This window comes from Spinacia oleracea, chromosome 4 (genome assembly GCF_020520425.1).
Source record: "Spinacia oleracea cultivar Varoflay chromosome 4, BTI_SOV_V1, whole genome shotgun sequence".
In the NCBI taxonomy this organism is placed as follows: domain Eukaryota; kingdom Viridiplantae; phylum Streptophyta; class Magnoliopsida; order Caryophyllales; family Amaranthaceae; genus Spinacia; species Spinacia oleracea.
The window spans coordinates 159,671,012-159,684,539 of record NC_079490.1 but is presented as its reverse complement, the minus strand read 5'-3'; the positions used below and the strand labels follow the sequence as shown (position 1 = coordinate 159,684,539).

The following is a 13,528-nucleotide window of genomic DNA, read 5'->3' as shown; positions in this document are numbered from 1 at the left end:
AAATCAACCAATATCTGAGATTCCATTACTTTCTCTCTCCTCTTCACAGTTTCTCTCCCCTTTCCATAGTTTTTCTCTCTCCTCTTCACAAATTCTGATTCGAAAATTATAAAAAAGAAGGTATATATACCAGAAAAAATGGAGTGAAAAACAAAAGAACGAAAAAAAAGGGACAGAGCAGTCATTGTTCTTTTTTTTAACAAAAGAACAACGTTTGTTCTTTTTTTATCAAAAAAACAACGTTTGTTCTTTTCTTCTCCGGATTCAACAAGATATCCACGTTTTATATTTATTGCATGTCGTTTGGACACCAGTGCACCAATAGCACTGTGCACACCCCTGCACCATCGTATTTGCGCCAAACTTGTTGTACAAATACATAGAATTTCCAAACAAACGTCCAAAAATACCCTCACTCACACACAGAAAAACCCACTCTCTTGCTTATTTTTTTAGCACAGAGATTTCATTCTCCTCTTTTTCTTAATTGCACAAATTACAGGCTTCATATTTATACTCAAATCCCACTTTTTTGGTAGTAATTTCTCGATTGAAGAACTGGATAGTCGACAAATCTTTGAAATCGAATCTCTTGAGCTCAGCGCTTGCCTCCCAATAAACATCATCTTTGACTTTTGCACTTGAATTTACATCTTTTTTTGCCTTAAAAGTAATAAAGAACACCCAAAAATCAGGTCTTTTTTCTGGGTTCTTTTGAATTCTTTTCTTGCATTTATTGCTTTCATTTGAATAGTTGGAGCTTAAGTTCCCTTTAAATTTGCAGTTTTTTGATCTGGGTTTTTTTTGTTTCCCTTCTCTCTATCTTTTTGTGTTACTGTTTTTCAATTTACTTCGATTGTGGTGCTAGTGCTTCTGATTTAGTGGGGTTTGTTGTGCTTTTTATCTTGGTATCTGTAAATTTTGTGGGGTTTGTTTTTGATTGATTAAGTTTATTTTTATTCCTTTTTATAAGCTCAATTGGGGTTTCATTTTTCTTGCTGGTGTAATTTGAAGCTTAACTTGAGGTAAGTTCCACCCATTTGTTATTTTAATTTTAGGGTTTTGGGTTTATGTTAATTTAAGTGAATTTGGGTTTTCTTGATGGATTTTTGCTTAGGGTTTACTGTAATTGAATAGATGTTTAATTGGGTATATGAAAAATTGATTGTTTGTTGAAAAATCAGCTAAACTTTATATTGATTTGAATAATTTAGTGGCAGTAATGGAGCTTTGGGATTCTGGGTTTGGTGAGCATGTGCACAAATGTAACTCAGAAACTTGCTTCTAAATTTGTGAAAAGATTGATCCTTTTTTTTGGGTTTTTAAATGCATCTTCTTTGAGATCAGTGGAATATTGCTTCTGGATTTTGTCTTTATTTTGGTTGTTTATTAATTTAGCATGTGGCTTCTGGGTTTTAGAAGATGCAATGTTCACTTTGTCTTGCTTCCTTTTGTTCTTGTCTTGATTTGTGTTTGTTAATTTTGTACTTGGAGCTTGGCTAGCATTGATATCCTTCATAACTTGGTAGAAGAAAAAAACAAGGCTATGGTATTATGAGATAACTTTTTAATTTACTCCATTATCTTTGAAGCTTGTCATGATCTGGATTTTTTAAAGCTTTTGTGGTACTTGTAGTTGCTAATTTTGCTGTAATGCGAATAATGATTTTGATGGACTTGTATTCATTCATCATGAACGGTTTTTGGAGTTTAACTTATGTGTCGTGCCATCATTTAGCCTTTGTCAAACTTGCTTCACAATTTGATATTCTTATGATCTTTCAGGTTTGTAATCCTTGTGTTGCACGATGGACTCCCCACAATCTGTTGTATCACCATTCAAGAACTTGACTGTTAGTGGTGTTGAGCCAGAGAAACAGAGATCAGAAGTCTCAGTCCGCGGCTCTCCCACTCACATAGCTAACGGAACTGGCAAGAACGGGGTGAATGTGAATGTGAATGTGAATGTGAATGTGAATGTGAATGTTAATGTAAATAACTCAGAAGATTTCATTGGCACCCTCGATGTGTATGTACATCAGGCAAGGGACATTCAGAACATTTGTATTTACCACAAGCAAGATGTTTATGCCAAGCTTTGCCTAACCAGTGACCCTGACACTGCTGTATCCACACAAACCATCAATGGTGGTGGGAGAAATCCGGTTTTCAATCAAAGCCTTCGTCTAAATGTTAGGACGGTAGAGTCCTCCTTAAAATGCGAGGTTTGGATGCTTAGCCGTGTCAGAAATTACCTTGAAGACCAGCTACTCGGGTTTGCTCTTGTGCCATTATCAGAAATCCTTGTCAAGAATGGGAATTTAGAGAGAGAATTCACTCTCTCATCAACTGATCTCTTCCATTCCCCGTCTGGGTTTGTTCAGTTGTCTCTCTCATACTCTGGGTCAACCCCTGAAATCCTAGAAATCCCTAAACAGCACATGGATTCCAGAAATACGTTGCAGGATTCAGAATCTGTGGGGCCTGTTCCTAGTGAGTTTGACAACATTGAGTTCCCTGACCCAAACATGGCGAATGAAAATCAAATGATGGTATCTGAGTACTTTGGGATGAGCTTAGAGTCTCAGACTACTGAGAGTCTGGTTTCGTCAGACACTGAGAGTCACGAGCTTGGTGTTCGTATTGTGGAGAGCTTCTCAGCAAATAGTGAGGACTCTAAGCCAATTCATCATAATGCTGAATCCCCTCCTAGCAGCGTATCCACCAACGGATCCCCGTCTGTTTGTCTCCCTACAAGCTCCCAATCTTCTGAGACTCCTGTCACTTCAAAGTCTCCAGGTGAAGAGCATGTTTCCCCTCTAAAAGACAACAAGAATGACGAGGGTGATGGTGATAGTAATTCTGCTAATGGTTGTAAACCATTGAAAGATACAAGTGTAACCCCACTTGTTTCTGTGAATGTCGAACCAGAGGAGAAGATGGTGCAGCAGGAATTTGTGAATATGTACATGAAGAGCATGCAGCAGTTTACCGAGTCCTTGGCTAAAATGAAGCTTCCCATGGATCTGACTGAGTCTGAACCAACCAAATCGGGGGATTCTAGCTCAGATCAGAAGTTGGAAACCCCAAAGAGTACCGGATCACGGGTCTTCTATGGGAGCAGGGCTTTCTTCTAAGTTTTTTTATGGTGATGGTGGAAAGCTAAAACAGGTGACTTTTTAGATTTTAGAATCAAATCCCCCAGTATTTAGTGATTACTAATGTACTACATATGATGTAATTTGTGCTTTTAGTGTTTTTTACCTCTGTATGTTAAGAATGTCTTAGATGATGATGATGGGAGATGGTGGGCAATGCTGTACTAGGTACAAACTTTGTTCTGTTACATTTCCTGTCATGATAAATGAACAAGTTTGTTCTGTTTACAATCTTTACATAACTCATGGTTTTGTTCTTTGTAATACTTGGTCACGTACCCGTGTCTTACTTTGAGTAGTCGAGTTTCAGTAACATGACTAGGAACACTAGGTAGAAGGGAAAAAAGAAAAGATATTTCCGAACATGATTAATTTTGAAATAAGATGATATGGTATTCTGAATTCATGTTTTGCCTTGTGTTATTACCTTAGTGCTCTTGCTTTTCTCTCTTTCTGTTAGCTATTTGGGATATTCCAGCAATAATGGTATCCAATCAAAGAGTAAGTAAGCTCGCTCGTGTATGCTATTTATGTCGATGAACCCTCAAAATCCATGTAACGTGGTCCTAGAAAGGATGAAAAGATTCATAATGTGTATTTCTGATGGTATCATTTATTTTTGTTCATGTTCCTTAGTGCCTAGCTTAATAATGGAGGAACAGGACTACAGGAGATGTAATTTGTGCTCTTTTTTCCCCTTAAAAGTTAACTCCACTTGCATACAAGATTGGTCCTTATTTTCCACTTTTATCTGCGCCTTTGATGATCACAGCAGCAACTTTAAAGCAGCCTTACATGTTGGACTCATTATAAAGACTCTTGTATAATGGGTTAAAGTGGCTACAGTAATCATTCTGCATTTCCCTTAGAATATTCACGGAACTGCTCGCCCGTCACCCGGTATTGCGTGGGGCCTTTCGTATAGAGCCAACTAACCGCGGTGCTGACTGCCGAGGGCTGGTATCCCATCCTCGCGACACACGCTTACGCCACCACAAGGTTAAGAAGGAGCAGATAGGGGTGTGGACTGTGGAGTGATCAGGTACTCAACTTTTATGGTATACCCAAATTCTACAAGAACAAAAGACATGTCAACTTTTTACATTCAAAAAACAATTTAATTGTGTGGGCGTAGTAGGGTCATATGACCTGTTTTTCAGTGTAGCTCCACCTTTGATTAGCACCAATAATTTGCATTTATATTATCAAGTAGACAAGTAATATAGTACTGGTACTGTAGGAGTTATCAAATACTTTTGTGACATTGAGTTGGTCATTTGTTGGGAATTGGGATGGTGACTCATTGAAAATGGCCGGTGACATTCTATTCAAGCATCTCCATCTTGGTTCGGGATACACCTTTCTAGAGCTAGGTATATCCATGGGTTGTTTTTCCTTGTATGATCACTCATTTGGAGAATTTAAATGGCAAAAATTTGGTCAAAATGAGCAAAAAATTACCCTTTGGAACAAGATAGATTTTGTACGTTCTATTTGAAAAGTTAGTCTACCTGGAATTTGGATAATGTGCTTCTTTAGGCACTGCAACTGCGTTCAAACCAGTTAAAAGAGCTTAATAGTAAATATCGACTGTTTAGCTGGAATGGTAAAGGAATTGATGAATCATAAATCCGACTTCTGTATTAGTCGTAGGTTAATTAGATCTTAGTCTCTTATCCCAAGATGCCAACTGTTGGATCTGTGCTGGTCTGCTTACAACTTAGGTCATGGTCTCATGAGCAGAAAACAATGTTAGATATCCCTTTTCAGCAGCATCAGACAAACACCAGCAGTCACAATGAGTCGATGTGGGCATAGAACTACTGGTAAAGATGGTTGTGGGCCGGGCCGGCACGAAAAAAGCACGGCCCGGCACGAGCATGAAATCGTGGGCCGGGCTTGGACCACTTTTTTTGGGAAAGCATGACTTGACCTGGTACGACAAAGCACATTAAATTTAGTAAAACACGACAACCCGTGGGCGTGGGCCGGGTGTTTTGAACTTGCCCGATGCAGAGTGGGTTGGGCGTGGACCTGGTTGTTCCAGCCCACGACCATCTTACATAGAAGGCCAAATGAATGAGGTGGAAATGTGTCACACTAGGCAATATTTGAGCAGCAAAGTTAGGAATATCACTAAAACGGGTTCATACATGAATGATTGCCATAAGAAAGAACTTGGACCAGAAGAGATTATAGCAGTCTGCAGGAAAAAAGAAAGATCCAGTACTAATTGTATCAGAACAGAAACTCTAAAGGGGAACTTGAACTATTTCATTGGCCCTTAAACTCATGTGCCTCTTACAAATCCATGCAACTTGGCCTGTATCTCTATATTTCACTCTCCACAGTCCAAACTGCTCCGCGATATCTCTTCCAGTTGAGCACCCTCGGTCTCTCAGGAAATCCAGTACCCACTGCTGTGCTGCTCTCTGGTCCTGCTGAATATTTCGCGACCTATCTCTTGTTCTACTGCTTCCTATTGCCATTGCCCCAAAAGCTGCAGCCCCTGCTGCTCCTGCTACCCCTGCTGCCCCTGCTGCTCCTGCTGCCCCGGTCAGGAGAGAAGAATCGAGCAGATGTGCAGCTTCTCTGCCTAAATTAGGTATCATAGATCCCATTCCTGTGGCCAAATGTGCACCTATTTTCAAGGCGAATGTTAACAGTGTCATGAACTTTGTCATGTAAGGTGCTAAGCATTTGACTGTGAGGTTATCAACCTGCATAATTTCACACCCCATTTGATCTTCTACCACGTGCATCTCTCTCCTAAACTCGCACAACATGTGGAGTCTCATTGCTGTCATGCCTGAAATGATGGTGGTCACAAGTTTCCTCGAGTAATTCTCTGTTCTGACAAAGAAGAACATGTTTGGCACTTTCCTTTCTTCAATTTGGGAATTATAGTTGACTAAATGATCAACTTTGCGATGTAATTCGAGCAAAAGCCTGTGCTCGTAGTATCTCAGCCCTTGGATCTCTTGTTTCAGATCTCTGATTTCTTGCTCAATGATCTTTAGCCTCTCCAACACTTGCTCCACTCCCTTAGCTATCCCACTGAACGAAGGGTCAACTCTTGGATCGGTCATGGCTGATACAATTTCAGGGTCGTTTTCTGGTGGAACATCAAGTTCATTTGCAAGGTTGTAAAGATCATGATATCTTCTATGAAGTACTTCTCGGAAATCATCATCTGATAAGAGGTCCCTTGCAAAATCAAAACCTGCTCTAATAACAAGCTTTCCTGCATCAGATACTGCACTCCACGTATGCTGGTAATCGTACATTCCATCTGCTGGGACAGTTAGCAGTGCTTCTTTTAATTTGTGTAGTGCGACAAACTGGGTTTTTCTGTATCTTGGTGGTGTTAAACTTTTCACACATTCAGGTCTAATGATGTTTTCAATCAACACAACTCCTTGGCAGAGGCCATGAATTGCAGGGATTATGAGCTGATGGATTAGTCGAAGTGTTTCTGTTAGGTTTTTGGTAGAGCAAGCCAAGATATCGATATGGTGGCTCAACTGTCCTCCAAGCTCTACTCTGACGTCAATGCCGTTGATGTTGATAGAAATGAGAGAGTTTTCCATGCTGTAAGTTGCTCCATGCTCATCTTTCAATGTCATGAATTTATTATGGAGATATACCTGCATAGTTTAAAACATACTTCTCATTTTTCATTTTACTCAAATTACCAAAATAGAGAGCAATATGAGGAGCAGATTAATCTTGCCTGTAGCTGAGGAAAGAAGGCTGGAGTCAGAAACGTGCAGCTTGAATCATGGCATTCAAGATGTCGTCCTGCATACACACAATCAGATGAACTGAATTGCCACTTTTGTGGTTTTTGTCTCCCTTCTTCGAGAAATGAAGGGACGAAAATGGCAGAGTTTAGATCATTTGGGTCTTGTTCATAACAGAGTTCCAGCTTCAGCATCACCCTCACAAGATCAGTGGCCTCCAAATTCTCAAAAACTTTAGAACAACCCATTCCGAGAAGCTGACTCTGAAAACTTGCTTTCAGAATCTTTTCCAACTCTTTCCAGCTTATGAAGCCATTCCTCAACAAACCTTGTTTCCGAGCAGTTTTTAATCTCACTAAATGCCCTAGCACTTCTTGGCAAAACCATTCACAATCTAGGATAAAAACACCAGGATAATCAAAGTAAATAACCTCTCCTATATGATGAAGACAGCTAGCAACTGTTCGCCTTCTCATCTCAGTCTTCTCTTTGTTCTCAGATCTAGACCGAACCCTCAAAGGTGGAACCTTCACTTGGCAAAGTTCACAGAATTCTTTCCAACTCATAGCAGGTTTGTTGTCATTTTCTTTTCTCCAATCCAATAGTGTCTCGGCTAAGTCATTGCACAACTCATAAACTCGGGGAACCCTTTGTAGGATCATCTTGCTTGTATTCTTTAAATGTTGTGCGAGTTTACTTGCAGATGTTGGTGATCTCGCATCAACTGTGAATACAGTTGGGTAAAACTCAAGGAACCCATTGAATTTCTCTCTGAGTCCTTGGATCGTGTTCACAATAGCCTGAAAATTCTGAGAGGGCTGAATGATCTTGTCAACGTGTGTCAGGACTAAGGTCACATTCGGAAGCATGCATTGTTGGACTGCTCTTCTTGAGTTAGAGACTATAAATCTGAGCCAATACTGTAAGTCTTCTGCAACTTCAACCGGGTCTTTCATCTCTTTGTTGCTCGGTTTTCTGAACATACTTAATAGGATGAGGAAAAATGATGCACTTCCATGCCCAGGGAACATGAGATCATGCAGAGAATACAGTTGTTGCTGACCACCCAGATTCCATATAGTAATCTTTGTGCCTTCATCTTTGAAACTTCTGATCTTCATCCCTTCTGATTTGATTGCTTGCTCAACCGGGTTTACCAAAGTCCGGACTTGCTCTCCGTAGGGTAGTTTGGTTGATGAAAAATTGTAGGATATTGAATTGCAAAGTGAATTTTTACCTGCAGTCATACATTTACAGATAAAATAGTCTGTTGACTTAAGAATGGTTTTCAGTAACCCTTTCTTTTGGAGCATATGTGATCTATGGTTGTTTTGTGCAAGTGACATACTAAGATTCAATATAGTGGATTATAATCATGATCAGCATTCTTATTTTGTGCAAAAATTGATATTTAGTTGTTGTATTTACCTGCATATTCCTGCCCACATAGGAAGACCCTACAGCTCTTTGGTGTAATCATAGGCATGTCCTTAAAAAAATCCAAATCTGGTTCAGACTTTGAATTCTGACTCAGTTTCTGATATATCCCATCAGCCATTCCTACCTTCTGTAACGGTGTATCCTCGAAATCAATCTCCTCAATCCAAGGATTCACCTGTAAAGTCTCAACAATCGCTTGTAAAACCGACTCTCCCTTAACTCCTCTACAACCCTTCAATGACAAACACTTCAAAGAAGCATTTTTCTTCAAACTCTGAAATATTCTGACAATGTCATCTGGTCTCAACCCCTGATCATCAAATATCCCTAGCCTAGTTAAACTCTGATTGCTCGTGATCATCTGTAGAATCGCTTCCAAACCCGCCCGCCCAACCCTCATTCTTTCTCCTCCAAGTGTAAGAGATTTCAGTGTTGTGTTTGCTTGGCATTGAAGTGCAGAAAATCTGCTCAATGGGCAAACCAAATGCTCAACTCCTACCCCACTAAAACAGTTGCCATCTAAATGCAGAGTTTCCAAGCTTCTGTTCTTAAATAGTCCTGCTGATACATAGACTACCCCTTTATCTTTCAAACAACATGTTGACAACTTCACTTCTTTTAGAGTTGTATTCTGCTCTAACACCCATCTGAATTCCCTCGCCCATTTCGACTTCAATCTAACACCTGTCATATCAAGAACCTTAACTATCGTATTCATCCCTAGAGCACACACAACCCTGCAAGCTCCTGATACGTCAAGCCTGTATATTCTGAGTGTGTTATTTTCTGGCACAAACTCCACCACTTTTGTACAATTCTCACGCTTCACCGAGCTCCAAATGTGAACTTCCATTTCTCTATTCCTAGCTAAAACTGCTGAAATTATCGGTGTTGCAACATACGAGCTAGAATCGAATACTGTCAACAGTTTCAGAGATGTGTTAACTTCAATCATCTTAGAGAGCTCCTCTGCCCCTTTCATACCAATTGAATCTTCCCAAATTTGCAACTCTTCTAAGCTGTCATTCACCTTCAGAACATCAGCTATTATCCCAGCACCTCTTGCTCCAATACATGATTCACAAAACAGAATTTCCTTGACATTTTCATCCCTCTTCAGAATCTCTGACAACTCCTGCAAGCAATCTGAACTGAAGTCATTTCTTCGAAACACGATTTGCTTAACTCCCGGGTTGTTTTCAAGCAACAATTTGAGGCTATGGAGATACTCAACTTCCCATAAAACTCTATGGAACTCCAAGTTTCTCAAGGCCGGCATTGTTGTTGAGAGCTGTGTGAGGAGGTAAACAAAGAGAGCATTGTTTTCCTTGGAGAGGTTTATGTTGATGGAGGATTCTGTTTCTTGGTGACAGCCTGAAGTTTGATGAGAAAGAAAGAAGGAAACTTTCTGCAAGTTTCCTGATTCCAACTGTTGCAGTCCCCATTGCAGATCTTTCAAGTTTTGGTTAGATGCCATTTTTTTTAGAGGAACAGGAAAATTCCTCTCATTTTTTGTTGTATTAAATTGATTTGAATTTATAGAGTGGCCCATATGTGGTGTGACTGATCTGGAGTTAGACAAAAAAGTACAGTTGGTGTTGTTTCTTTCATTATTAAGATATTGTGAGCTTGTTTTTCAAGGAATTGCTTTTGGGAAACCATGTTCCCACTTTGTGGGTTTTGAACTTTTGATGCTTTTCTTTGTAGCTTAATTTGCTGCAATATTTCTGCCCTTAAATTGTGGGTACGTATCTGTTAAGATCTGACCCATGAAACATCACGTGTGAGAGTCCCACATTGATAAAAGAGAAGAGAGCTAACCACCTAATAAGGCCAAGAGAGCTACTCCCCTTATTGCCATATGGTTTTAAGGTGGAACCTCATTTGAACTTGTTACATGGACTCTCTCTCTTTATGACGGGTGTGGCCCAGGCCCGTATTTAACAGTATCCTCAATTGCTAAAATGTAATGGGTGGAGTGAGCCACACAGATACAATTGCACTTCAGAAACGGTTTTTCTAGCGAGTGAACAAATATGCTACCTGCTCATGTAGTCATGTGCCAACGGGTCAAGAGCGACATCAAACAACTTTTAACTTGTAGGACCCGTACATATTTTGTTGTGTCATTCCTTTCTTTAATGCATGATCATGTGAAATTATCACCATTGTACACTAGTAGGATCTCAAATCAATTATATATTCACATTTTTACCCCATAGTTGGCCAAAGTCTCACTCATAAAAATTACCACCACCTTTTACCTTTAACAAAGGTTTACCTACCTTTGGAGATCTCAAGAAAGTTTGAGAAAAAGACAAGTCTTGGAGAAATTTAGCAACTTTACAATAATTGCAAGATGACTTTATATTTGTAGTCCCTCCGGTTTTTTTTTTGATTATTTTTAATTTTTATGTATCCACTTCTGCTTTATTCTATTTTTTACAAATTTTTTTATCAACTTATCCATTTTCTCATAATTGTTACACATTTTCATCATCTCATTCCTACTTTACCCACTATTAACCATTAATTTATTACAAAACTTTTTATAAGGCGGCCTTACACAAAAGACCACATTGGTATCATATAAGTTAAGCAATAAAATCATTTAGTTAAACATTGAAACTAATTTGTTAAACAATGAAACCAATTAGTTAAACAATGAAACCAATTAGTTAAGCAATGAAACCAATTAGTTAAGCAATCAAAGTGGTCTTTCCGGTAAGACGGTCTTACACAAAAGTTACCGTTAATTTATTACATCTCTTTTATTTTTTTTCACATTTTTCTTACACTGACTCACCACTCCTCGTAACAAGAGTATACCGTAATGAGGAGGAGATTGGTACATCAACTCACCGAGTTGTTTACCCAATTGAGGTCGACAACCCATGTGGACATATGAAGAAGAGGTGGACATATGTTATAACTTACTAGTCTTATATGAAAGCAATGCGTGCGATATTAAATTGAAACGTCACATTGTGTTATCATATCGCATCTGATAACCTCAAATTATAAATAAGAAAAATTGTCCATAAAGTTCCTCTAAAGAAACATTTCACTGATGTAAGTATTGTGATTGTAATTTTTTTATGCGCGTATAAGATGAGGCCACTAATTACAATCTTAAAAACAATTTTGTCAATGCAAGGTGTTTTAGAATTCTCCCTCGTTTTACTTAAAAGTTTCTTCAAAATATTCAGATCTAGATTTTTTTATTTTTGTCCAAATCTAGAATTATGATTTATATTATATTAATCTATGGTTGTGTTAATTTTGAAAATCTTAATGTTCGTTTACGATATTATGACGTTCCCATCTAATTTTTATAAAGATTAATTATATGCTTGATTAAGTACGGGAACTTTAAAATGTTCATTTTTGTTGAGTTGAATATTCGTTAAGTTCATTTTAAAAACAATTTTGTGCACATGATACTCATACATATGTACAATCTTATAAAATTTATAGAGCCCTAAAAAAATTGACAATCAAAATTAAATCTTGTGTTCATTTTAGGATATTCTAATGTACTAGTTTCATTTTACTTGCTAAATTTGTACATAATTTTAACTAGATAAAGTTTCATTTTGAACCATGGTTTAGTGCCCTGACATTCAAGTTATCCTACAAGCAACAAACAAATTCAAAATTTTAGTGAAAAATATATACACACATCAATTTCATATAATACCAATTAATATTTATCTTGATCATATTCATTATGAAGAAATATGATGTTCATTCGATCACATAAATTTTTATGTTTACGAAAAAAAATTCGATGTTCATAATGTGAATGTGTAGTATATATAAGTATTTTTTTTTAACATGACGAAGTACTCCGTATAAATTTTATGTTAATTTTCAAAAAATACATTTTCATATTTCCAATTCGGAAAATGATATCATAAATTATGTAGGTTCATTTTGAAAAAGTATTACTTCCTTTGTTTTTTTGTTGTGTGTTTTTATTTTTTATTTTTTTATCATTGCACCATTTGAGGTTTCACGCTTGCCAATACACAATTTTAACCACTAATTAATATCTTTAATTATACGTCAGAAAAAAATTGTAAAAATTAGATATTTTGAAAGTATATTTCGTGACGAAACTAACAAGATCCCACATGAATATTTTTTTTTTCTTACCTATAATTCACAATAGATTAGCATATAAGAGTATGTGAATAGTGCCACAATCCAAAAGTTGCAATAAGAATGTTCATTTACAAAATAATTATGTTAATAGTGCTTGATTTGTATTATATGATAAATATTCAAAAACATTTAATATCATTTTGAGCATGTTGAATGTTCAGGTATTAGTATACCGATTGTTTTCCTTGTATATTAAGCATCATTTACATTTTGCACACTCATCATTTTCTTATCAGTCAATGTTTTTTTTACAAATCCCCTAGCAGTATTCATATCGAATTATTTACTCTTTTCATTTTCATCCTATATTAAGGAAATTGGAACCGAGAAGGTCAAATATTGTGTTCAAATCACACTACATACACACAATCAAAAGCATTAAAAGTTGGAGACTACATCAAAACAAGATACAAGATCGAAGACATAGAAAAATAGGAGGATGAATTGTATCAAAATCTTGTAATTCAATTACAATTTTACATAGGCAATGCCTAAATTCTTCACTATTTGCCATGTTTTAATTGCACCACTATGTACATGTAAATGTATGTTCAAAGGAATAATACAACAACAATGTTAATTTAAAATTACTAGTAAATGCTCATTTCTCAATCAATAGATATATGTTCATTTCTAAATCAGTAGATAAATGATTAGATAAATGATCATAATTTTCGAATGAGTAGATAAACGTTCATTTCCAAATCAATTCATTTCTACGATTCAAGTATGGTCTTACGACCCGCTTTACGATTCTACACGATTCTACATTTTTTCTTGAGTAGCGAAAACTTCGTGAATTTGAATCATGCTGAGAAAGTTATTAATCAATAAAATATTGTTAATATTGCTTATTTAGCTAGTAAACAACTATATATTTCAGTTATTAAGTTTTTCACTTATAATTAATATAAGCACTTTTAATGAAATATGTGAAATAAATTTTGATTATACTTGTTCATAGAATATTACACGATTTTATGATTCGATTCTAGTAGTCCCTTGTGATTCAAAGTAGAA

General features: G+C 37.0%; 2 protein-coding genes across 3 annotated transcripts; one reads left to right on the top strand and one right to left on the bottom strand.

Annotated features, from left to right (window-relative positions):
* Positions 1-363: 363 nt before the first annotated feature.
* Positions 364-3,389, top strand: LOC110786253 (uncharacterized). 2 transcript variants are annotated; one of them, XM_021990786.2, is made up of 2 exons: positions 364-695; positions 1,786-3,389. In XM_021990786.2, the coding sequence occupies exon 2, from the start codon at positions 1,809-1,811 to the stop codon at positions 3,135-3,137; it is 1,329 nt and encodes a 442-aa protein (XP_021846478.2). In that variant the 5' UTR covers positions 364-695; positions 1,786-1,808; the 3' UTR covers positions 3,138-3,389. The 2 variants fall into 2 exon arrangements, with proteins under 2 accessions (XP_021846478.2, XP_021846479.2); XM_021990787.2 differs by having other exon boundaries at positions 370-1,025.
* A 1,879-nt stretch (positions 3,390-5,268) lies between these two features.
* LOC110786252 (protein TORNADO 1) lies at positions 5,269-9,969 on the bottom strand. The gene is made up of 3 exons (XM_021990785.2): positions 8,330-9,969; positions 6,892-8,138; positions 5,269-6,805 (listed from the first exon to the last, which is right to left on the bottom strand). Exons 1-3 carry the CDS (start codon positions 9,891-9,893, stop codon positions 5,411-5,413), a joined length of 4,206 nt encoding a protein of 1,401 aa, XP_021846477.1. The 5' UTR covers positions 9,894-9,969; the 3' UTR covers positions 5,269-5,410.
* Between the last annotated feature and the right edge of the window lie 3,559 nt (positions 9,970-13,528).

Excerpts from the sequence above, each read along its gene's own strand:
- LOC110786253 (XM_021990786.2), top strand. The coding sequence starts at position 1,809 with ATGGACTCCCCACAATCTGTTGTATCACCATTCAAGAACTTGACTGTT.
- LOC110786252 (XM_021990785.2), bottom strand. The coding sequence starts at position 9,893 with ATGGGCCACTCTATAAATTCAAATCAATTTAATACAACAAAAAATGAG. Across the intron at positions 8,139-8,329 it reads ATGTGGGCAGGAATATGCAG|GTAAAAATTCACTTTGCAAT; the intron begins GTAAATACAACA and ends GTATGACTGCAG. Across the intron at positions 6,806-6,891 it reads CCTTCTTTCCTCAGCTACAG|GTATATCTCCATAATAAATT; the intron begins GCAAGATTAATC and ends TAAACTATGCAG.